Here is a 26,912-nt window from a genome sequence, read left to right as displayed (position 1 = left end):
ATAGACAGACCCAGGGAAAATATCCTTCACTTACTGAGCTCTGAGCAGACAGACACAGAGAAAATATCCTTCACTTACTGAGCTCTGAACGGACATAGACACAGAGAAAATATCCTTCACTTACTGAGCTCTGAACGGACATAGACAGACACAGAGAAAATATCCTTCACTTACTGAGCTCTGAACGGACATAGACAGACAAAGAGAAAATATCCTTCTCTTACTGAGCTCTGAATGGACATAGACAGACCCAGGGAAAATATCCTTCACTTACTGAGCTCTGAGCAGACAGACACAGAGAAAATATCCTTCACTTACTGAGCTCTGAACGGACATAGACACAGAGAAAATATCCTTCACTTACTGAGCTCTGAACGGACATAGACAGACACAGAGAAAATATCCTTCACTTACTGAGCTCTGAACGGACATAGACAGAGAAAATATCCTTCACTTACTGAGCTCTGAACGGACATAGACAGACCCAGAGAAAATATCCTTCACTTACTGAGCTCTGAACGGACATAGACAGACCCAGAGAAAATATCCTTCACTTACTGAGCTCTGAACGGACATAGACACAGAGAAAATATCCTTCACTTACTGAGCTCTGAACGGACATAGACAGACACAGAGAAAATATCCTTCACTTACTGAGCTCTGAACGGACATAGACAGACAGAGAAAATATCCTTCACTTACTGAGCTCTGAGCAGACAGACACAGAGAAAATATCCTTCACTTACTGAGCTCTGAACGGACATAGACAGACACAGAGAAAATATCCTTCACTTACTGAGCTCTGAACGGACATAGACACAGAGAAAATATCCTTCACTTACTGAGCTCTGAATGGACATAGACAGACAGAGAAAATATCCTTCACTTACTGAGCTCTGAACGGACATAGACAGACCCAGGGAAAATATCCTTCACTTACTGAGCTCTGAGCAGACATAGACACAGAGAAAATATCCTTCACTTACTGAGCTCTGAACGGACATAGACAGACACAGAGAAAATATCCTTTACTTACTGAGCTCTGAACGGACATAGACAGACCAAGAAAATATCCTTCACTTACTGAGCTCTGAACAGACAGACAGAAACAGAGAAAATATCCTTCACTTACTGAGCTCTGAACGGACATAGACACAGAGAAAATATCCTTCACTTACTGAGCTCTGAACGGACATAGACAGACACAGAGAAAATATACTTCACTTACTGAGCTCTGAACAGACATAGACAGAAACAGAGAAAATATCCTTCACTTACTGAGCTCTGAACGGACAGACAGACACAGAGAAAATATCCTTTACTTACTGAGCTCTGAACGGACATAGACAGACAGAGAAAATATCCTTCACTTACTGAGCTCTGAACGGACATAGACAGACCCAGAGAAAATATCCTTCACTTACTGAGCATTGAACGGACATAGACAGACACAGAGAAAATATCCTTCACTTACTGAGCTCTGAACGGACATAGACAGACAGAGAGAAAATATCCTTCACTTACTGAGCTCTGAACGGACATAGACAGACAGAGAAAATATCCTTCACTTACTGAGCTCTGAACGGACATAGACAGACCCAGGGAAAATATCCTTCACTTACTGAGCTCTGAGCAGACATAGACACAGAGAAAATATCCTTCACTTACTGAGCTCTGAACGGACATAGACAGACACAGAGAAAATATCCTTCACTTACTGAGCTCTGAACGGACATAGACAGACAGAGAAAATATCCTTCACTTACTGAGCTCTGAGCAGACAGACACAGAGAAAATATCCTTCACTTACTGAGCTCTGAACGGACATAGACACAGAGAAAATATCCTTCACTTACTGAGCTCTGAACGGACATAGACAGAGAAAATATCCTTTACTTACTGAGCTCTGAACGGACATAGACAGACCAAGAAAATATCCTTCACTTACTGAGCTCTGAACAGACAGACACAGAGAAAATATCCTTCACTTACTGAGCTCTGAGCAGACAGACACAGGGAAAATATCCTTCACTTACTGAGCTCTGAACGGACAGACACAGGGAAAATATCCTTTACTTACTGAGCTCTGAACGGACATAGACAGACCAAGAAAATATCCTTCACTTACTGAGCTCTGAACAGACAGACAGAAACAGAGAAAATATCCTTCACTTACTGAGCTGTGAACGGACATAGACAGACACAGAGAAAATATCCTTTACTTACTGAGCTCTGAACGGACATAGACAGACAGAGAAAATATCCTTCACTTACTGAGCTCTGAACGGACATAGACAGACCCAGAGAAAATATCCTTCACTTACTGAGCATTGAACGGACATAGACAGACACAGAGAAAATATCCTTCACTTACTGAGCTCTGAACGGACAGACAGACAGAGAAAATAATCCTTCACTTACTGAGCTCTGAACGGACATAGACAGACAGAGAAAATATCCTTCACTTACTGAGCTCTGAACGGACATAGACAGACACAGAGAAAATATCCTTCACTTACTGAGCTCTAAATGGACATAGACAGACAGAGAAAATATCCTTCACTTACTGAGCTCTGAACGGACAGACAGACAGAGAAAATTTCCTTCACTTACTGAGCTCTGAACGGACATAGACAGACAGAGAAAATATCCTTCACTTACTGAGCTCTGAACGGACATAGACACAGAGAAAATATCCTTCACTTACTGAGCTCTGAACGGACATAGACAGACACAGAGAAAATATCCTTCACTTACTGAGCTCTGAACGGACATAGACAGACAAAGAGAAAATATCCTTCTCTTACTGAGCTCTGAATGGACATAGACAGACCCAGGGAAAATATCCTTCACTTACTGAGCTCTGAGCAGACAGACACAGAGAAAATATCCTTCACTTACTGAGCTCTGAACGGACATAGACACAGAGAAAATATCCTTCACTTACTGAGCTCTGAACGGACATAGACAGACACAGAGAAAATATCCTTCACTTACTGAGCTCTGAACGGACATAGACAGAGAAAATATCCTTCACTTACTGAGCTCTGAACGGACATAGACAGACCCAGAGAAAATATCCTTCACTTACTGAGCTCTGAACGGACATAGACAGACCCAGAGAAAATATCCTTCACTTACTGAGCTCTGAACGGACATAGACACAGAGAAAATATCCTTCACTTACTGAGCTCTGAACGGACATAGACAGACACAGAGAAAATATCCTTCACTTACTGAGCTCTGAACGGACATAGACAGACACAGAGAAAATATCCTTCACTTACTGAGCTCTGAACGGACAGACAGACAGAGAAAATATCCTTCACTTACTGAGCTCTTAACGGACATAGACAGACCCAGAGAAAATATCCTTCACTTACTGAGCTCTGAACGGACATAGACAGACCCAGAGAAAATATCCTTCACTTACTGAGCTCTGAGCAGACAGACACAGAGAAAATATCCTTTACTTACTGAGCTCTGAACGGACATAGACACAGAGAAAATATCCTTCACTTACTGAGCTCTGAACGGACATAGACAGACACAGAGAAAATATCCTTCACTTACAGAGCTCTGAACGGACATAGACAGAGAAAATATCCTTCACTTACTGAGCTCTGAACGGACATAGACAGAGAAAATATCCTTCACTTACTGAGCTCTGAACGGACATAGACAGACAGAGAAAATATCTTTCACTTACTGAGCTCTGAACGGACATAGACAGACACAGAGAAAATATCCTTCACTTACTGAGCTCTGAACGGACATAGACAGACAGAGAAAATATCCTTCACTTACTGAGCTCTGAACGGACAGACAGACAGAGAAAATATCCTTCACTTACTGAGCTCTTAACGGACATAGACAGACACAGAGAAAATATCCTTCACTTACTGAGCTCTGAACGGACATAGACAGACACAGAGAAAATATACTCCACTTACTGAGCTCTGAACAGACAGACAGAAACAGAGAAAATATCCTTTACTTACTGAGCTCTGAACGGACATAGACAGACCCAGGGAAAATATCCTTCACTTACTGAGCTCTGAGCAGACAGACACAGAGAAAATATCCTTCACTTACTGAGCTCTGAACGGACATAGACAGACACAGAGAAAATATCCTTCACTTACTGAGCTCTGAACGGACATAGACAGACACAGAAAATATCCTTCACTTACTGAGCTCTGAACGGACATAGACACAGAGAAAATATCCTTCACTTACTGACCTCTGAACGGACATAGACACAGAGAAAATATCCTTCACTTACTGAGCTCTGAACGGACATAGACAGACACAGAGAAAATATCCTTCACTTACTGAGCTCTGAACGGACAGACAGACAGAGAAAATATCCTTCACTTACTGAGCTCTTAACGGACATAGACAGACCCAGAGAAAATATCCTTCACTTACTGAGCTCTGAGCAGACAGACACAGAGAAAATATCCTTTACTTACTGAGCTCTGAACGGACATAGACACAGAGAAAATATCCTTCACTTACTGAGCTCTGAACGGACATAGACAGACAGAGAAAATATCCTTCACTTACTGAGCTCTTAACGGACATAGACAGACCCAGAGAAAATATCCTTCACTTACTGAGCTCTGAGCAGACAGACACAGAGAAAATATCCTTTACTTACTGAGCTCTGAACGGACATAGACACAGAGAAAATATCCTTCACTTACTGAGCTCTGAACGGACATAGACAGACACAGAGAAAATATCCTTCACTTACAGAGCTCTGAACGGACATAGACAGAGAAAATATCCTTCACTTACTGAGCTCTGAACGGACATAGACAGAGACAGAGAAAATATCCTTCACTTACTGAGCTCTGAACGGACATAGACAGACAGAGAAAATATCCTTCACTTACTGAGCTCTGAACGGACAGACAGACAGAGAAAATATCCTTCACTTACTGAGCTCTTAACGGACATAGACAGACACAGAGAAAATATCCTTCACTTACTGAGCTCTGAACGGACATAGACAGACACAGAGAAAATATACTCCACTTACTGAGCTCTGAACAGACAGACAGAAACAGAGAAAATATCCTTTACTTACTGAGCTCTGAACGGACATAGACAGACACAGAGAAAATATCCTTCACTTACTGAGCTCTGAACGGACATAGACAGACACAGAGAAAATATCCTTCACTTACTGAGCTCTGAACGGACATAGACAGACACAGAAAATATCCTTCACTTACTGAGCTCTGAACGGACATAGACACAGAGAAAATATCCTTCACTTACTGAGCTCTGAACGGACATAGACAGACACAGAGAAAATATCCTTCACTTACTGAGCTCTGAACGGACAGACAGACAGAAAATATCCTTCACTTACTGAGCTCTGAACGGACATAGACACAGAGAAAATATCCTTCACTTACTGAGCTCTGAACGGACATAGACAGAGAAAATATCCTTCACTTACTGAGCTCTGAACGGACATAGACACAGAGAAAATATCCTTCACTTACTGAGCTCTGAACGGACATAGACAGACACAGAGAAAATATCCTTCACTTACTGAGCTCTGAACGGACATAGACAGACAGAGAAAATATCCTTCACTTACTGAGCTCTGAACGGACAGACAGACAGAGAAAATATCCTTCACTTACTGAGCTCTGAACGGACATAGACAGACACAGAGAAAATATCCTTCACTTACTGAGCTCTGAACGGACATAGACACAGAGAAAATATCCTTCACTTACTGAGCTCTGAACGGACATAGACAGACACAGAGAAAATATACTTCACTTACTGAGCTCTGAACAGACATAGACCGAAACAGAGAAAATATCCTTCACTTACTGAGCTCTGAACAGACATAGACAGACACAGAGAAAATATCCTTCACTTACTGAGCTCTGAACGGACATAGACAGACACAGAGAAAATATCCTTCACTTACTGAGCTCTGAATTGACATAGACAGACCCAGAGAAAATATCCTTCACTTACTGAGCTCTGAGCAGACATAGACACAGAGAAAATATCCTTCACTTACTGAGCTCTGAACGGACATAGACAGACACAGAGAAAATATCCTTCACTTACTGAGCTCTGAACGGACATAGACAGAGAAAATATCCTTCACTTACAGAGCTCTGAACGGACATAGACAGAGAAAATATCCTTCACTTACTGAGCTCTGAACAGACAGACCGAAACAGAGAAAATATCCTTCACTTACTGAGCTGTGAACGGACATAGACAGACCCAGAGAAAATATCCTTCACTTACTGAGCTCTGAACGGACATAGACAGACACAGAGAAAATATACTCCACTTACTGAGCTCTGAACAGACAGACAGAAACAGAGAAAATATCCTTTACTTACTGAGCTCTGAACGGACATAGACAGACACAGAGAAAATATCCTTCACTTACTGAGCTCTGAACGGACATAGACAGACACAGAGAAAATATCCTTCACTTACTGAGCTCTGAACGGACATAGACAGACACAGAAAATATCCTTCACTTACTGAGCTCTGAACGGACATAGACACAGAGAAAATATCCTTCACTTACTGAGCTCTGAACGGACATAGACAGACACAGAGAAAATATCCTTCACTTACTGAGCTCTGAACGGACAGACAGACAGAAAATATCCTTCACTTACTGAGCTCTGAACGGACATAGACACAGAGAAAATATCCTTCACTTACTGAGCTCTGAACGGACATAGACAGAGAAAATATCCTTCACTTACTGAGCTCTGAACGGACATAGACACAGAGAAAATATCCTTCACTTACTGAGCTCTGAACGGACATAGACAGACACAGAGAAAATATCCTTCACTTACTGAGCTCTGAACGGACATAGACAGACAGAGAAAATATCCTTCACTTACTGAGCTCTGAACGGACAGACAGACAGAGAAAATATCCTTCACTTACTGAGCTCTGAACGGACATAGACAGACACAGAGAAAATATCCTTCACTTACTGAGCTCTGAACGGACATAGACACAGAGAAAATATCCTTCACTTACTGAGCTCTGAACGGACATAGACAGACACAGAGAAAATATACTTCACTTACTGAGCTCTGAACAGACATAGACCGAAACAGAGAAAATATCCTTCACTTACTGAGCTCTGAACAGACATAGACAGACACAGAGAAAATATCCTTCACTTACTGAGCTCTGAACGGACATAGACAGACACAGAGAAAATATCCTTCACTTACTGAGCTCTGAATTGACATAGACAGACCCAGAGAAAATATCCTTCACTTACTGAGCTCTGAGCAGACATAGACACAGAGAAAATATCCTTCACTTACTGAGCTCTGAACGGACATAGACAGAGAAAATATCCTTCACTTACAGAGCTCTGAACGGACATAGACAGAGAAAATATCCTTCACTTACTGAGCTCTGAACAGACAGACCGAAACAGAGAAAATATCCTTCACTTACTGAGCTGTGAACGGACATAGACAGACCCAGAGAAAATATCCTTCACTTACTGAGCTCTGAACGGACATAGACAGACCCAGAGAAAATATCCTTCACTTACTGAGCTCTGAACAGACATAGACAGACCCAGAGAAAATATCCTTCACTTACTGAGCCCTGAACGGACATAGACAGACAGAGAAAATATCCTTCACTTACTGAGCTCTGAACGGACATAGACAGACACAGAGAAAATATCCTTCACTTACTGAACTCTGATCGGACATAGACAGAGAAAATATCCTTCACTTACTGTTCTCTGAACGGACATAGACAGAAACAGAGAAAATATCCTTCACTTACTGAGCTCTGAACAGACACAGAGAAAATATCCTTCACTTACTGAGCTCTGAACGGACATAGACCCAGAGAAAATATCCTTCACTTACTGAGCTCTGAACGGACATAGACCCAGAGAAAATATCCTTCACTTACTGAGCTCTGAATGGACATAGACAGACACTGAGAAAATATCCTTCACTTACTGAGCTCTGAACGGACATAGACAGACCCAGGGAAAATATCCTTCACTTACTGAGCTCTGAACGGACATAGACACAGAGAAAATATCCTTCACTTGCTGAGCTCTGAATGGACATAGACAGACCCAGAGAAAATATCCTTCACTTACTGAGCTCTGAACGGACATAGACCCAGAGAAAATATCCTTCACTTACTGAGCTCTGAATGGACATAGACAGACACTGAGAAAATATCCTTCACTTACTGAGCTCTGAACGGACATAGACAGACACAGAGAAAATATCCTTCACTTACTGAGCTCTGAACGGACATAGACAGAGAAAATATCCTTCACTTACAGAGCTCTGAACGGACATAGACAGAGAAAATATCCTTCACTTACTGAGCTCTGAACAGACATAGACCGAAACAGAGAAAATATCCTTCACTTACTGAGCTGTGAACGGACATAGACAGACCCAGAGAAAATATCCTTCACTTACTGAGCTCTGAACGGACATAGACAGACCCAGAGAAAATATCCTTCACTTACTGAGCTCTGAACAGACATAGACAGACCCAGAGAAAATATCCTTCACTTACTGAGCTCTGAACGGACATAGACAGACACAGAGAAAATATCCTTCACTTACTGAGCTCTGAACAGACATAGACAGACCCAGAGAAAATATCCTTCACTTACTGAGCCCTGAACGGACATAGACAGACAGAGAAAATATCCTTCACTTACTGAGCTCTGAACGGACATAGACAGACACAGAGAAAATATCCTTCACTTACTGAACTCTGATCGGACATAGACAGAGAAAATATCCTTCACTTACTGAGCTCTGAACGGACATAGACAGACACAGAGAAAATACCGTTCCCTTACTGTTCTCTGAACGGACATAGACAGAAACAGAGAAAATATCCTTCACTTACTGAGCTCTGAACAGACACAGAGAAAATATCCTTCACTTACTGAGCTCTGAACGGACATAGACAGACAGAGAAAATATCCTTCACTTACTGAGCTCTGAACGGACATAGACAGACCCAGAGAAATGATCCTTCACTTACTGAGCTCTGAACGGACATAGACAGACACAGAGAAAATATCCTTCACTTACTGAGCATTGAACGGACATAGACAGACCCAGAGAAAATATCCTTCACTTACAGAGCTCTGAACGGACATAGACAGACACTGAGAAAATATCCTTCACTTACTGAGCTCTGAACGGACATAGACAGACACAGAGAAAATATCCTTCACTTACTGAGCTCTGAACGGACATAGACAGACACAGAGAAAATATCCTTCACTTACTGAGCATTGAACGGACATAGACAGACCCAGAGAAAATATCCTTCACTTACAGAGCTCTGAACAAACATAGACAGACACTGAGAAAATATCTTTCACAACTGACAGTGCTCGGTTATGTTTGGTGAGGTAGCGGCATGTGTACCTGTGTTCCTCCCTCAATATAGCTACAGGTAGAGGCACTTGTATGAATAAGCATATGTTCCCTTGGACTTCGCACTGCCTGGTATAAAGCCCCCCCCCCCAACCCCCCCTCCCTCCTCACCCCCATTAATAAAATCTTATTGTCACCTCCGCTGCTTACATCTTGAACTACATCCTGACCATTGGATCATTTCCCGAAAACAGACATAGACCGAAACAGAGAAAATATCCTTCACTTACTGAGCTCTGAACGGACATAGACCCAGAGAAAATATCCTTCACTTACTGAGCTCTGAACAGACATAGACCGAAACAGAGAAAATATCCTTCACTTACTGAGCTGTGAACGGACATAGACAGACCCAGAGAAAATATCGTTCCCTTACTGTTCTTTGAACGGACATAGACAGAAACAGAGAAAATATCCTTCACTTACTGAGCTCTGAACAGACACAGAGAAAATATCCTTCACTTACTGAGCTCTGAACGGACATAGACAGACACAGAGAAAATATCCTTCACTTACTGAGCTCTGAACGGACATAGACAGACACAGAGAAATGATCCTTCACTTACTGAGCTCTGAACGGACATAGACAGACAGAGAAAATATCCTTCACTTACTGAGCTCTGAACGGACATAGACAGACACAGAGAAATGATCCTTCACTTACTGAGCTCTGAACGGACATAGACAGACACAGAGAAAATATCCTTCACTTACTGAGCATTGAACGGACATAGACAGACCCAGAGAAAATATCCTTCACTTACAGAGCTCTGAACGGACATAGACAGACACTGAGAAAATATCCTTCACTTACTGAGCTCTGAACGGACATAGACAGACACAGAGAAAATATCCTTCACTTACTGAGCTCTGAACGGACATAGACAGACACAGAGAAAATATCCTTCACTTACTGAGCATTGAACGGACATAGACAGACCCAGAGAAAATATCCTTCACTTACAGAGCTCTGAACAAACATAGACAGACACTGAGAAAATATCTTTCACAACTGACAGTGCTCGGTTATGTTTGGTGAGGTAGCGGCATGTGTACCTGTGTTCCTCCCTCAATATAGCTACAGGTAGAGGCACTTGTATGAATAAGCATATGTTCCCTTGGACTTCGCACTGCCTGGTATAAAGCCCCCACCCCCAACCCCCCCTCCCTCCTCACCCCCATTAATAAAATCTTATTGTCACCTCCGCTGCTTACATCTTGAACTACATCCTGACCATTGGATCATTTCCCGAAAACACAAAAATAGTATCAACTGGTAAACAAACAATAAATGGTCAACATACCCATGGCTCGATTTGTAACCAGGAAAAACTATAACAATAGATGTAAAAATATTTAGTTATATATATATATATATATATATATATATATATATATAATGATTTTTGGTTGACCACTCACATATTTACACCGTCACAGCTAAGTACTCGTAGAAAGGATATTTTGTAGGGAAAGTTCTACTTGTAGCATAGTGGATGGATCCACTGCTGTTTACAATTTTCCTTTTTTTTTCAGCTTGATCGATAGCGGGGGTGAGTTATAGTGTCTTATATATTGTATGTACTTTGTAGTACGTACCTTTATTTCATGTATGGGGAGCTACCAATTGGCTTAGAGTGTCAGCTTTCTGCTCTGGCCAGTGAGAGGCACCCCTCCCTGGCGGCACTCCCCTGAAACTCAATTGAGGAAGATGGGTGCCGCTAGGGAAAGGGAGATCGGACCCTGGAGGCAACATTTTGTGGTTAAACCGTTCGAGAACGGTTTAACCCTTCAAGTATGAAAACACCCGGGACCACCTGGCACCATAACAACTTAATTCTGAGTGTTCCATTAATTGGTATACTGGCCTGTATTTCCTGTTTTGATTTTGTATAATTTCCTCTCAATAATGTGCAATGTTTGTGCCATTCTTCAATGAATGTTGCAGTTTGGAATAAAGTTTTTCATATTTTGTACACATTTTACTGAGACCTCTTAAGGGGAACCATCTGCGCTCACTAAAGTCATAAATGTAGTGGATTGTAAACTAAATTGCTAAATTTAAACAACAATAGGTTGTGATTGTAGAGTTGAGGTTTTCCAGCTCAGCTCTTTTTTCCCCTAGTTCTCGTTTTAGATTAATACATGTTGGTGTTTAGTGAATAACTGTCACAGTTTAGTAGATAGAAACGGGCAGAGGTGCCTCTCACTGGCCAGAGCGGAAAGCTGACACTCTAAGCCAGTTGGTAGCTCCCCATACATGAAATAAAGGTACGTACTACAAAGTACATACATTATATAAGACACTATAACTCACCCCCACCATCGACCAAGTGGATCCAAATAGAACTTCCCCTAAAAGATATCCTTTTTACTAGTAACAGACTGAGAATGTCCAAAACAAGGTACAGGCAAGGATAAGGCAGAAAGGAGGTCAGGCAGGAGAAAGATTGGTTCAGGCAGCACAGGATCGTAAGCGTAGGACAAGCCAAAGGTCGGATATCGGATAACATACAGGAACAGGGAGCAACTTGATAGGAGCAATAGCACAGAATACTGAGCACAGGTAGGTCTAAACAAGATTATATAGGAGAGGGGGAGGGTATACACCACAGGTGTCATACCTGCCTCCTGTGACTTACTTCAGGAAAACGCCTACTTCCCCTTTAAGAAGCATCGGTTTTGGCGCATGTGCGTCTTAAACCACCAGTCAGGAAACTTATTCGGCATGTGCCTAATGGTTAATCACGGCATCAGTGCCGTGTGAAGTCTTCTGTCATTCTCCCCTAGTCCCGGTGTCATGGGACATTACTGGAGCAATGTCTGTCAGTGCAGCATATTGCTGTGGAGTGTAGAGAGGACTTCTGTCATTCTCCCCTAGTCCCGGTGTCATGGGACATTACTGGAGCAATGTCTGTCAGTGCAGCATATTGCTGTGGAGTGTAGAGAGGACTTCTGTCATTCTCCCCTAGTCCCGGTGTCATGGGACATTACTGGAGCAATGTCTGTCAGTGCAGCATATTGCTGTGGAGTGTAGAGAGGACTTCTGTCATTCTCCTCTAGTCCCGGTGTCATGGGACATTACTGGAGCAATGTCTGTCAGTGCAGCATATTGCTGTGGAGTGTAGAGAGGACTTCTGTCATTCTCCCCTAGTCCCGGTGTCATGGGACATTACTGGAGCAATGTCTGTCAGTGCAGCATATTGCTGTGGAGTGTAGAGAGGACTTCTGTCATTCTCCCCTAGTCCCGGTGTCATGGGACATTACTGGAGCAATGTCAGTCAGTGCAGCATATTGCTGTGGAGTGTAGAGAGGACTTCTGTCATTCTCCCCTAGTCCCCTAGTGTCATGGGACATTACTGGAGCAATGTCCGTCAGTGCAGCATATTGCTGTGGCGTCTAGAGAGGACTTCTGTCATTCTCCTGTAGTCCTGGTGTCATGGGACATTACTGGAGCAATGTCAGTCAGTGCAGCATATTGCTGTGGAGTGTAGAGAGGAGGTAAGTGATGTGCAGGGCAGAGGACGGATAGCCAAGCCAGGTGAGGGGGTGACAGTAAGCTGCTATGATTTCTTGTAGCGCGTATAGCTTGCTGACCTGTTTGGCATGGTGTTCTGTTAGTTAATGTCGTGTTTCTCCGCAGGATGAAGGGGAGAAGAAGATTCTGCAAGCTGGTCTTGAAGAAATCGTGAAGACACAGAGAAGGTCGCTCAGTGACTGGTGTTACTCTGAACATTTTGCACCGTGGATTCTCCTCCAGGTAATAGGAAACCTGTGCAACGCATTTAACCTCTGTTCCTACCAAAAGAGGTGGTGGTTGTCGATGTTACCTTGTCATTAACTAAGTCACCACTGACTTAGACAGCATGTCTTTTCATTCTGTTTCCTAGTCACGTGTACAGCTGACATCAGCGCTGGATTAGGAGCTGTGGCAAACCTAGCCACTTCTGAGCTATTTGCAGTATAGGTTGTCCGTAGGCTGAATGTATAATGTGTTCCGTTAAATGTATATGTGTTGTACTATGGCCGTTCGCATGCTGACAGCCGTACGCTGCCAGCATACAAACATTCGTACGACGAAACACGGCTATCCTGGCCGTTCGCCGTGCGAATACGGGCTCCCCAGGTCGACCACACATTCACAAGTCGTGTGGCACCAATTAACCGATTGCAACATTGTTAATTAAGGGCTCTCCTAGGTGGCCGTCGTTCGACTACCGGCCATGCGGCGGTCGGCCATCTTGGATCCTTTGTCTCTGCAGCGGTGTTCGGTCGTCGAGAGCCTGGAACTGAAAACGGCTACTCAATGATCCGAACACCGCTGGACTTCCAGAGCGTTCGGGAGTTCCGCGTTCGGTACATTATGTGTCCCGTACTTATTCGGTACTTTTAGACCAACTTCAATGTTTAAATGTATTCTGTGCGGCGTTCGGTCAATTCAGCTGGGATCAGAGCGGTATTCTCACAAAGTGTGCGCTCCGACCCCAGCTATCTACCGAACGTTCGGTTATTCCAAAGTACCGAATATTGTGTGAATTATGTATTTTAAAGTCAATTGTCGGTTTTGCTGCACGAGGGGATAATCCACTTAATCTTCCATTTTAGTGGGAGTATCCTTCTCGTGCAGCAATGCCTGTTGGGAAAGTCACAATGCATGTTGGGAGAAATCCCCTGGATTATCTGTGTGGAAACCCCTTGCATGGGGAACTGCTTAAATATGCTGCTTGTGAATAAACCGAGTTAGTTGACTCCCAAACTGTGTTTCGTCCGGTTATTGGGAGGATTGGGGATATTGCCTTGCTTTCTACTCTGACTGTGGATTTCCTGAGGATACCAACGGATATCGTGCATTATTATACTGCATTCCGTTACAATTGGTGGCAAGCGACGGGATCCGAACCTTACAGCCGAAAAGCAGCGTTCGTGTAAACTGGAACTACCGAACAAGGAAAGCAAGGGCAATTCGTATGGAGATTGATTATACCATACTGAAACGACAGACTTTAAAAGAGCTACTGGAATACCCTGGATACAGGCCAGTAACGCTACTAATATGGAGGAGTTGCGACAGCTAATGCTACTGGAACAGTTTTTTAATGGTTTGTCCCCAGAAGCACAAGAATGGGTGAGAGACCGTAAACCGCTCACCCTACCCGAAGCCGCTAGGTTGGCGGATCAGCATTTTGATGCCAGGAGGCATCACGGATCACAGAATAAGACTCTCCCTCGGATTACAGGGCCACCCAATAATTTTACTCCTACCGGCCCCACCGTACCCCTGCACAGGCCAGCACTGAATACTCCACCACCCCCCTCCCGATACAACGGCCGGGCTAACATTCAGTGTCACACCTGCAAGCAGTGGGGACACATTTCTCGGGAGTGCACCCAAAACCGGAGCCGGCAAGCTTGGAATCAGGTGCGACAAAATTTGGCACCAAGGGCTGCTGCGCACCATTACCAGGTAGCACCCGCCACCCAAGAATTGCTGAGCGCTCAAATCGAGGAGCCTCTAGGGGTGCTCCACGAAGTAATGTCGGTCCGAGCCACCGACAACCGACAACATCATCGGCAGCTAGTAACCCTAGAGGGGAAGGAGGTACAAGGGCTCCGGGATTCGGGAGCCACTTTAACTTTGGTTGCACCACATTTGGTACCAGGCGCAACCCACACTGGCGGCTCAGTGGCAGTACGGGTGGCCGGGGGAGCAGTATACCGGCTACCTACTGCCAAAGTACACTTGGATTGGGGTGTGGGAGAGGGGACTGTGGAAGTGGGGCTTATGCAGAATTTACCTGCAGATGTTGTGCTGGGGAATGACTTAGGCCAGATGACTTCCGCGTTTATTCCCCAGGCTCCATACCAGGAGGCACACCCCGTAACCACCCGGCAACAGGCTCGCACCACGGCTACACCGATACACTCTGAGGCTCAGGTAAGAGACCATGTCCCCCAACCGACCCCCATGACCTGGGATACCCCGACTACCTTTGCGACCGAAGTCCAGACCGATCCCACCCTCCAAGTATATAGGGACCGGGCACAAACAGACCAAGCAGGACTAGAGGGGGAGCGGTACATCTGGGAGAAAGAGTTGTTATACCGGGTCACGACAAAAGATGTGGGGGGGTCTGTCACCTTGACTAACAAACAGCTAGTGGTACCGCAAAAGTATAGGCAGGAGCTGCTTAGAATTGCTCATGATATCCCCTTGTCAGGACACCTAGGGATGACCCGTACCCGATACCGCTTAACGCATGCCTTCTTCTGGCCCGGGATCTCTCAGGATGTGCGCCAGTATTGCACCTCCTGCGACGTCTGCCAGCGAGTAGGTAAACGAGGGGATTGCCACAAGGCCAAGCTATGTCCCCTACCCATTATCGCAGAACCCTTCAGCAGAGTAGCGGTGGATATCGTAGGGCCCCTGCCAAAACCCAGTCCCTCTGGCAAAAGATACATTTTAACTGTAGTGGATTACGCCACCAGGTACCCCGAAGCTGTGGCCCTCACTAATATCCATGCTGAGACCGTAGCGGAAGCGTTAATGAAAGTGTTTTCCCGGGTAGGGTTTCCCCAAGAGATAATCTCGGACCGAGGTACCCAATTTATGGCCGAAGTTACCCAACATATGTGGAAGGTATGTGGCATTAAGCCAATAGTTAATTCCGCCTACCACCCCCAGTCCAATGGGCTATGTGAGAGGTTCAACGGGACGCTGAAGCAGATGCTTCGGACGTTCGGGGAGACCCACAAAGACTGGGAGAGGTTTCTGCCTCACCTACTCTTTGCTTATAGAGAGGTTCCCCAGGAGTCGACAGGATTCTCCCCGTTTGAGTTACTATTTGGGAGAAGGGTGCGGGGACCCTTGAACTTGATTAGGGAACATTGGGAGGGAGAGAGTACTACCAACGAAACCCCTATCATATCCTACGTACTGGAGTTCAGGGACCGTCTGGAGGCGCTCACTCAGGCTGTACACACCAACCTCCAGGCGGCCCAGCAACGACAGCGACGCTGGTACGATAGAGGAGCCCGAGACCGCAGCTTTCAGGTGGGACAGAAGGTTTTAATTTTAAAACCCGTCCGCACAGACAAGCTGCAGGCCATCTGGCAAGGCCCATACCAGGTAGTGGAGCAGCGATGCGACACTACCTATGTGATCGGCCCCTGCTCAGGGGTAGGGAAGAGACGCATGCTCCACGTGAACATGCTCAAACCCTACCATGAGAGGATCGAGGATGTGACGGCAATATGTGCCTCCTCCTTAGAGGATCAGGAGAACCTACCCTTACCTGACCTACTAGAACCAGAGGCACCGATAGAGCCCTCCCGGGGAGTTCAGCTGGGGGAGCGGCTCAGCCCCCAGGAGCGTGCCCAGGTACAAGCGCTGATTGTAGCCAAAGGAGCTACCTTCTCCAATTTACCTGGTTACACTCCGCTAGCCACCCACCGAGTAGACACCCTGGGACAGCTGCCTATGAGGCAGGCTCCATATAGGGTTCCGGAATCAGTCCGTACCCATATGAAAGCCGAGCTAGAAGAAATGTTACAGCTAGGGGTTATCGAACCCTCCGATAGCCCCTGGGCATCGCCGGTAGTCCTGGTACCTAAAAAGGATGGCACCACCAGGTGCTGTGTCGACTACCGGAGGCTAAATGACAAAACGGTGTCTGATGCCTACCCGATGCCCCGGATAGACGAGCTGTTAGATAAGATGGCACGGGGCCAGTATCTCACTACCATTGACTTGTGTAAGGGGTACTGGCAAATTCCGCTAGCCGATGACGCCATCCCCAAGTCGGCGTTTGTCACTCCGTTTGGCCTGTACCAGTTCAAGGTCATGCCTTTCGGAATGAAAAACGCTCCGGCTACCTTTCAGCGGATGGTAGATCGGCTACTGGACGGTTTCCAGGAGTATGCCTGTGCCTATCTAGATGACATAGCCATCTTTAGCCAGACCTGGGAAGACCACCTACACCATATAGGGGCGATCCTAGATCGTATTGGGGAGGCTGGGTTAACGTTAAAACCTAGCAAATGCCACATAGGTATGGCTGAGGTGCAGTATCTGGGACACCGAGTAGGGTGTGGGCAGCAGAGACCCGAGCCAGCCAAGATTGAGGCCGTAGCAAAGTGGCCTACCCCCAGGACTAAGACTCAGGTGCTGGCGTTTTTAGGGACGGCCGGCTACTACCGGAAGTTTGTTCCAGACTATAGCACCCTGGCCAAACCCCTAACGGACTTGACTAAAAAGAACCTACCCCGACTGGTTGTCTGGGCCCCAGAGTGTGAGCAGGCATTCCAGCAACTCAAAACGGCTCTAACTAATTCTCCTGTGTTAACTGCTCCTGATCCAACTAAAAGATTTCTTGTTCACACAGACGCTTCAATGTTTGGATTGGGGGCAGTACTGAGCCAAGTGGGAGCCGATGGCGGAGAACACCCCGTAGCCTACTTAAGCCGCAAGTTGCTGCCGCGTGAAGTGAGCTACGCTGCCATTGAGAAAGAATGCCTGGCCGTGGTGTGGGCCCTCAAAAAGTTACAGCCATATTTGTACGGACAACCTTTTTCTTTACTCACAGATCACAACCCGTTAGTGTGGCTAAACCGTGTATCTGGAGACAATGCCCGGCTGCTGCGCTGGAGTTTGGCGCTGCAGCCCTTTGACTTTACCATTCATTATCGGCCCGGAAAACAAAACGGTAACGCTGACGGGTTATCCAGACAGACTGAACTTGAGAAGTGATCTGTGAGTACTCTCCCGGACATCCCCAAGCCGATCCGTTAGGATCAGACTGTGTATGCCGGCTTGGTTCTGGGGGAGCATTGTGGCAAACCTAGCCACTTCTGAGCTATTTGCAGTATAGGTTGTCCGTAGGCTGAATGTATAATGTGTTCCGTTAAATGTATATGTGTACGCTGCCAGCATACAAACATTCGTACGACGAAACACGGCTATCCTGGCCGTTCGCCGTGCGAATACGGGCTCCCCAGGTCGACCACACATTCACAAGTCGTGTGGCACCAATTAACCGATTGCAACATTGTTGCAATCGGTAATTAAGGGCTCTCCTAGGTGGCCGTCGTTCGACTACCGACCATGCGGCGGTCGGCCATCTTGGATCCTTTGTCTCTGCAGCGGTGTTCGGTCGTCGAGAGCCTGGAACTGAAAACGGCTACTCAATGATCCGAACACCGCTGGACTTCCAGAGCGTTCGGGAGTTCCGCGTTCGGTACATTATGTGTCCCGTACTTATTCGGTACTTTTAGACCAACTTCAATGTTTAAATGTATTCTGTGTGGCGTTCGGTCAATTCAGCTGGGATCAGAGCGGTATTCTCACAAAGTGTGCGCTCCGACCCCAGCTATCTACCGAACGTTCGGTTATTCCAAAGTACCGAATATTGTGTGAATTATGTATTTTAAAGTCAATTGTCGGTTTTGCTGCACGAGGGGATAATCCACTTAATCGTCCATTTTAGTGGGAGTATCCTTCTCGTGCAGCAATGCCTGTTGGGAAAGTCACAATGCATGTTGGGAGAAATCCCCTGGATTATCTGTGTGGAAACCCCTTGCATGGGGAACTGCTTAAATATGCTGCTTGTGAATAAACAGAGTTAGTTGACTCCCAAACTGTGTTTCGTCCGGTTATTGGGAGGATTGGGGATATTGCCTTGCTTTCTACTCTGACTGTGAATTTCCTGAGGATACCAACGGATATCGTGCATTATTATACTGCATTCCGTTACAGGAGCTTAATAGTCTGACTGTGATCACGACTGGTCTGTATCCTATAGATACAAATTGCAAAACCAGCCAATACCTACTAAGTGGGACAGTCGTAATGTAGGTGGTCCTGCAGTATCCTACTTCTTCTGGACAATACCGTAATCCAATACCTACTAAGTGTCCTGTATCTAGTGGGACAGTCGTAATGTAGGTGGGCCTGCAGTATCCTACTTCTTCTGGACAATACCATAATCCAATCCCTACTAAGTGTCCTGTATCTGGTGGGACAGTCGTAATGTAGGTGGTCCTGCAGTATCCTACTTGTGAAGGATTTGTATGTATTTACCTGTGTGCCTTCAGTTATGCCTTCTCCCTGCAGTTGGAATTTGTGTAATAAGTTCAATTCAGTATGATAGGAGTTATGTATTTTTGTATCCTTTTGTGTTTTACTGGTAACGTGCTCAATGGAGTCTGCCTCTATCCCTGGATATAATTGGATTATTTTCCACATTGTCTCCAGGATAGAGGGCTCTGTAAAACCGGTTTGGGCCAGATAGCCATGCTGCCAGCCAGGCCCCAAAATATACTTTACTAACTTCTGAACCCCTGGTCTGATTCATTACATTTTTTTTATATGTTCCCCTGAATGGATTGATTGTGAATATATAATTTTTATGTGAATGTGATGTATATTTTATAAGTTATGAATATGCTGTAAAAACTGTATTTTTCCTGCCTGTGATAATTGCATCTTCTATTGTATAAGATAATTGAACCGCAGGCAGAGGGGAGGATTTTGTGTGGGCTGTTTTATTGGCTACTGTAGATAATGTGTCCCTCCCCTGCATGGGAGCAGGGCATAAAAGAAACTGTAGCTTGAATACCTGCTGTTGTGTTACTTCCAGTAAAGTCTTGTTCCAGCATTAAGCCTTGGCTCATGTGTGGATTATTTCGTGTTGCCAGAGATATTCCTTCCTGTGGATTAATGGGAATATTCTTTTATGGGGAAAAAGGGAATTACTGGACGGTGATATAAACTACTACCGTCACAAATGGTTGGCAGCGGCGGGATTTTATTTTTTCCCTGCACCAAGATTCCAAACAGACACTGGGGACAGTGAATGGAAGGCTGGTACACCCTGCTGAAACGGAACACATTAAAGGAACTTTTGGAAGTGCGTGGAAGAATTGCTAGCAACAAAACCAAGCGGGTCATTATTGCAGAACTAATGGAGCTAGACCGAGAGAACTTGGTTGCAGCAACACCAACCATTCACGAGATGGAGACACCGGCGATTCGGGAGAATGAATCGCCAGCCAACAAGGAGATTCGGCAGAGGTTAGCATGGTTCGGTCCGAACCCATCAACTGACGTGTTACAAATAATAAACATTGTGTCAGAAGAGGAGAAACAGAAGAGAGAGAAATAGATCTGCAACTGAAGCTGGCTGAAACCCAGCGGGCAGCAGCAAGCTCCCCAACCAGCGAGCACAGCACAGCAGACACAAAGAAAATTCCTTTCAGTGCCTTTAAATCTTTTAATGAGAAGGAATGCAAGATCGACAGTTATCTGGCGGGTTTTGAGCGACAGTGCCACCTGCATAGAGTAGCTGCGGAGGAATGGGTTTCGATATTGGCTGGGAAGTTGTAGGGTAAAGCTTCCGATGCTTTCCGGGCCGTACCAGAACAGGAGATCCACAGCTACGCAAGGGTTAAAGAGGCGCTCCTGGCTTGTTATGCGGTAACCCCAGAGTCATACCGTCAGAAGTTCAGGGACGCACGCAAAACGGACAAGGACAAGTATTCCTATGCAGAGTGGGCCTACCAGTTATACCTGTCTGCATCCAATTGGGTCAACAGTAGCCAAGCTACCACCGCGGAGGACATCCTACAACTCGTACTCCTGGAACAGTTCTTCGACCACATCCAGGCATATATTAAAGACTGGGTGGAGACCACAAACCACTTTCTTTACCAGAGGCTGCCAAGTTGGCGGATGAGTATGCGGATACTCGCAAGACCACACGGGTCGCACCACAGGTCCAACCCCCTTGACCAGCGGTACCGTCAAACCCACCAGTGACCAGGTATCAACCCCCCAGCAGACCGGTAGTTTCCAACCATCGCTACCCACGACATGCTGCTAATGAACGACGTTGCCACGGTTGTAACCAACTGGGTCACATGAAGTACAATTGCCCCATGAACGCCGCCGCCAGGTCCAATTGGACTCAGCCTGGGTACCATCAACCCCCAGCAGCCGCCCATTGTGTGGATTATCCAGCATCGTCTAACTGGGACGCCAAGGAGCTGAGTCAGGAAGAACCCTTGGGTACTCTATATGAAGCACTCCTGGTCCAATCCACCATAACGGACAATAGGAAACACCATTGTCAGCTGGTAATGGTTAACGGAAAGACAGCACGGGGCCTGAGAGACAGTGGCGCTACCATCACTCTGGTTCAACAACATCTTATTGACAATTCTGAAAGAACAGGGAAATCTATTGCTGTGAGAGTGGCAGGGGGGGGCAGTGTATCGGATTCCTACAGCGCAAGTGCATCTGGACTGGGGCACTGGGGCTGGCAATGTTCAAGTTGGCGTGATGAAAGAGTTACCCTCCGAAGTCGTCTTGGGCAATGATCTTGGCCCGCTGACTTCTGCTTTTGCATCAACCCCACAACACGAGGCTAACGCAGTAACCACCAGAGCACAAAGTTGCGCTGCCGAGAGCCATCCACTCCCTACAGAGACCCAGGTAAGCCAATCTGATATACCCCTGACTGTAGCGCCCCTCCCCTGTGATACCCCGGAGGACTTTGGGAGGGAAGTAGTCGGAGACCCTTCCCTCAGAAAGTACAGGGAAAAGGCGGAGAGAACGGGGAGAGAACGGGGAGAAAGTACAGAGGAAAAGGCGGAGAGAACGGGGAGAATTAGAAAAGGAGCAGTTCGTCTGGGAAAAGGGCCGTTTATACAGGCAAACGGAGATCCGGGTCAATGCACCCGGGCCCCAGCAAAAACGCCAGCTGATAGTTCCCCGGAAATACCGGCGGGAGTTAAGGATTGGGCATGATGTCCCTTTAGCAGGACACATGGGAATACGAAGGACCTTAGATAGGGTAACCCAGAACTTATTTTGGCCTGGGGTATCCGATGACATCCGAGCGTATTGCCAGACATGCGAGGCATGTCAAAGAATAGGTAAGAAGGGAGATCACCCGAAGGCTAAACTAGTTTCTATGCCAATCATAGAGGAACCTTTCACGAGGGTAGCTGTAGACCTAATAAGCGCTATATCCTTACCGGTAAGCGTTGTATCCTTACCGTGGTGGATTACGCTACTCGTTACCCCGAAGCTGTGGCCCTTTCTAATATCCAGGCTGAGACAGTGGCTGATGCCCTGGTCAAGATATTCACTCGAGTGGGATTCACCAAAGAGGTTTTATCCGACCAGGGTACGCAGTTCACCGCCGAGGTAACTCAGCAGATCTGGAAAGTCTGTGGAGTTAAATCCCTGACTAGTTCCCCATACCACCCCCAGACCAGTGGCCTGTGTGAATGCTTCAACGGGACACTGAAGCAAATGCTGAAGTCGTTCACGGGAGCCTATAAAGATTGGGAGCGATTCTTGCCACACCTCCTCTTTGCATACCGGGAGGTGCCGCAAGAATCAACCGGGTTCTCACCCTTTGAACTACTATATGGAAGGCGGGTGAGGGGGCTACTAGATCTTATTAAGGACCACTGGGAAGGGCAGACCGAGATAGAGGGGACCCCGATTGTGCCATACGTGCTGGAGCTGCGGGACCGCATGGGGGAATTGGCGCGGACGGTACAGGAAAATCTCCAAGCGCCCAGCAGCACCAGAAAGTGTGGTACGACCAACGGACTAGGTACCGGAGCTTTCAGATCGGACAAAAGGTCATGGTGCTAAGACCAGTGCGAACTGACAAGCTCCAGGCTGCCTGGCAGGGCCCCTATAAGGGCTCGCTGAGGACTCCAAGCACTCCACCAGACACCATCAGCACCGCAGTCCCCACGTCCAGCGTTACAGCTTGGCTGGGAACTCGCCATCGCCTACCCACCCTGGACCTACAACAAGGCTCCAGGTTCCAGTGGGTGAACCTCTCTTCCTCCAGAGAGTCAAGCAGGAACAGCTTAAAAGAGCTTAGTGATTATAATCCCTTGGGAGTATAGCGATATAGCAGCCTTTTCCCCCCACACGAGATGAGACTCTGTGTTGAGGGTAAAACAGGAACTCAGCTTTAATGGGGCACACTGGCCTTTTATGCAAGTTTCCCAATAAGGTTTACGCCCAGGTGGACCTTGTTGGGTACAGGACACAAAGTATGCAAGCCATTAAAAACAATGTGATAAGGAACAACACTCCCACATACAGTAAACAATCCCTCCCCTCTGCCTGTGATATAATTAAGGTAGTTAATGCATTAACTTAATTATCCCCAGGCAGAAAAGACACACATTTTTATAAAGTCCAATAAGTACCCCAAAACACAACATATCCACATAAATCTTACATCCCCTGATGTGGGTGAACAGCATATCCAAAAATCACCCAGATCAGATAAGGGGTTCAGAAATTTTATGGAAGTCATATTTTTGCCCTGGCGTACACAGGATTTCATACCCAAAACAGTTCCATAGAATCGCGGCTAAGTGCCGCTGGAGGACCGACTGGGAACCGCAAGGTTTTCATGGCGAAAATAGTTCGAGGGCATTCGCAGCTAAGTCCCCCTGAAGTCTATTCACGGTTTTGGTCCATGTGATGAAGATGGATGCCACCACGTGTTCGAATTGCGGCCACTTCGACTGTTCGAGAGTTCGAAGAAACATTGTTTAAAGTCCAAATAGCCACAAATAGGGTCTCTCAACCACAATAAATTAAAGGGACCATAGTCACAGGGTAAAAGGCTGGCAAGTAGTCCCCTCCAAAAACCAGTGGCGAGGTCACTTTTGCCATATATATATTTATATACATATATATATATATATTGTGATCCTTGTTAGTAGATAGCACGGTCCTCTAGGGCAAAAACATGCACAGTCCTTTTATATTCTTATAATCCCGGCAACTTTATTTGTATATTTACACATCAGGCAGCAGCAAACGAAACATAAATGCAATGATGTAACACAAATCCCTACAACAAAAAATATAGCTCGTCTGAGCACTAACTCACATCAGATTCCCTATCTATCAGGGGTTAAACTATAACAAAAATTGTGGGTTTCACCAACCTAGTGTATTTGTCCGCTCTCAGCACTCCAGTGCTCCAAGCCAGCCTTGACTGCTTCCTTCCGCACTCCTAGTGCTCCAGGCCAGCACTCCCAGTGCCTCAAGCCAGCACTCCCAGTGCCTAGTCTCCTTGACTCTCTTACTGGAGAGAACACCCTCTCTCCTACCTGCTTCCTGAGAGGAAGCCAGCAATCCCCCCTGTACCTGCCTAGCAGGGAGTGGTTTATTCCCACTGCTACAGCTGATCATCTGCAGCTGAGCATGGGGTTGGAGACAGTCCAAAAAACCCTGGCCTGGATCTTTGTCTCCCAAGAAAACCACTAAACTGTGGAGTGGAGCATTGGCCCACCCTTCTCTCCAAATACTCCACCCCAGGGGCCCATAACTAAACAAAGCTTTGTGTTGTACAACACAAAAACTACACGTACTTCCCCTGGGGTTAGAAGGCCTCTCTGCCTTCACTTTATCACAATATATATATATATATATATATATATATATATATATATATACACACATACACACACACACACACACACACACACATATATCACATATATATTCAAGCAGGTCTAGGTTCTCGCTTTGTGTCCAAGAATGGTTTGTTCCCTAGTGCTGATATATACCTTGTCAATCCGGTCAACATTCGAGCCAGCATGGTTCTCTTGGTTCATATTATGCTTATTTTATTGAGGTGGGTAGAGTATATTTCGTTATGTGTCTTCCCCAGGGACACTTAGTGTAGTGGTCAGACCGGAATACAAACCGGGGGTTCCTGGTTCTAAGGCAGTGACATTCATCAAGAGAAAGCTAGTGTCACAACCGGAATTAGAAAAACTACAGAAAACATCAACCATGCGCTACAAGGAGGGAGAAATTTCCATACCCACATCCATAGCTGCGGAGGATTGCCGACCTTAAGCCCCTTCCCCAAGATGGCATAGATATGAGAAAATGATCCTAGAAAAGCTAGCAGTCCTTAACCAGTGGAGAAGACTATTGGAGACGAGAAGTAGCTGTTCACAATCCCAACCTACACCATCACAGAGATCAACAGGCTCATATATCCCACTGCATTCGTGGTCCTCCAGCTACTTGACTACAAGATCGGGCTCAAAGAGAAGCAATGCCCACCATGGAAAATACGACTGGAAGTCAAGATAAAGAGAACACGGGAGGAAAGTCACTCAGATCTTTTCACTTGTCATCTTTTCTTCTTCCAACACATGAAATTCAGAACTGACTGTTCACTTACTGCTTAATATATCCCATCTCTTGACAGGTACCGTTGGATCGATATAATCAATGTTATTCACTTCACCTGTCTGTGGTTTTAACCCCATAATGCCGTTGCGGCAGCATTCGAACACTGGAACAGATTTCATGCCCAGGAGCTCCAGGAAACTCGCCTCCACCATGATCCACTTCGGGAGGACTGCCTGATAGCGCATGCAGTCCTCTCCTGGCAAGCCAAGTGCCGGGGACCATGTGATCGCTCTCAGAGATTTTATTCATATTAATTTATGTTTCATATATGAGTATTTAATGCGAAATTAAAGTCCTGTTTCTCGTGAAAAAAATTATATATAATAAGTGTGGGTGTACTTAATATGAAAGAGGTAAATTATGGTTGTACAGACATATAGTCAAATTCCACATTTAGTTTTGATTAGAACTTGTACAATTGCCTCCGTCCTTCAGGGGTTAATGTTGTGGCTGATCAGTGTACATTTTTGTTGATTATGCGGTAAATATTATGGGGAACAAAATATTAAGTATCCAAGAAAAGGACTGGTCCCCTTTAATTCTGTCTTTGGCGTTCTGGCATTTCTTGACGTGTCCCATTTTTCGCTGTGAATTCCCTTTCGATATATTCGTATTTTATATAATGCAGTTTTTAAACCGAACCCTCCTGAGTTTGTCATTTATCTTGCATTTTGTTTCAGGCTTTGCATGATGCATCTCACATGTATCAATGCATGGATTCCTATTACCACACACAAGACAACTCACTGCTGTTAATCCTGCACAACCCCCTAAATTTGTTTCGTCAGAGCCAGCAATCCTGGGACATCGCCCTCCACTCAAACATCAGCTTCAGGTTAACATTGACGAGAAAAATTTAAAACATTATATAGTGATATAATATTTTATACAGACCCATTGCTGATTGTTATATAGTGATACAGACCCATTGCTGATTGTTATATAGTGATACAGACCCATTACTGATTGTTACATATTGATACAGACCCATTACTGATTGTTACATAGTGATACAGACCCATTGCTGATTGTTACATAGTGATACAGACCCATTGCTGATTGTTACATATTGATACAGACCCATTACTGATTGTTACATAGTGATACAGACCCATTGCTGATTGTTATATAGTGATACAGACCCATTACTGATTGTTACATAGTGATACAGACCCATTACTGATTGTTAT

General features: G+C 45.6%; 1 protein-coding gene across 1 annotated transcript in view; it reads left to right on the top strand.

The window, feature by feature from the left end:
* Positions 1 to 26,912, top strand: part of SPAG17 (sperm associated antigen 17) — a 355,700-nt gene that overhangs the window by 135,173 nt on the left and 193,615 nt on the right. Inside the window, exons 16-17 of the mRNA XM_063445995.1 lie at positions 13,114 to 13,230; positions 26,403 to 26,557. Of these exons, the coding sequence (XP_063302065.1) occupies positions 13,114 to 13,230; positions 26,403 to 26,557 (272 nt within the window). The remainder of the gene's footprint in view (positions 1 to 13,113; positions 13,231 to 26,402; positions 26,558 to 26,912) is intronic.

The sequence above is a fragment of the Pelobates fuscus genome, chromosome 1, assembly GCF_036172605.1.
Source record: "Pelobates fuscus isolate aPelFus1 chromosome 1, aPelFus1.pri, whole genome shotgun sequence".
Classification (NCBI taxonomy): domain Eukaryota; kingdom Metazoa; phylum Chordata; class Amphibia; order Anura; family Pelobatidae; genus Pelobates; species Pelobates fuscus.
Note: the sequence above shows the minus strand (reverse complement) of the source record. Positions and strands in the feature narration are given on the sequence as shown.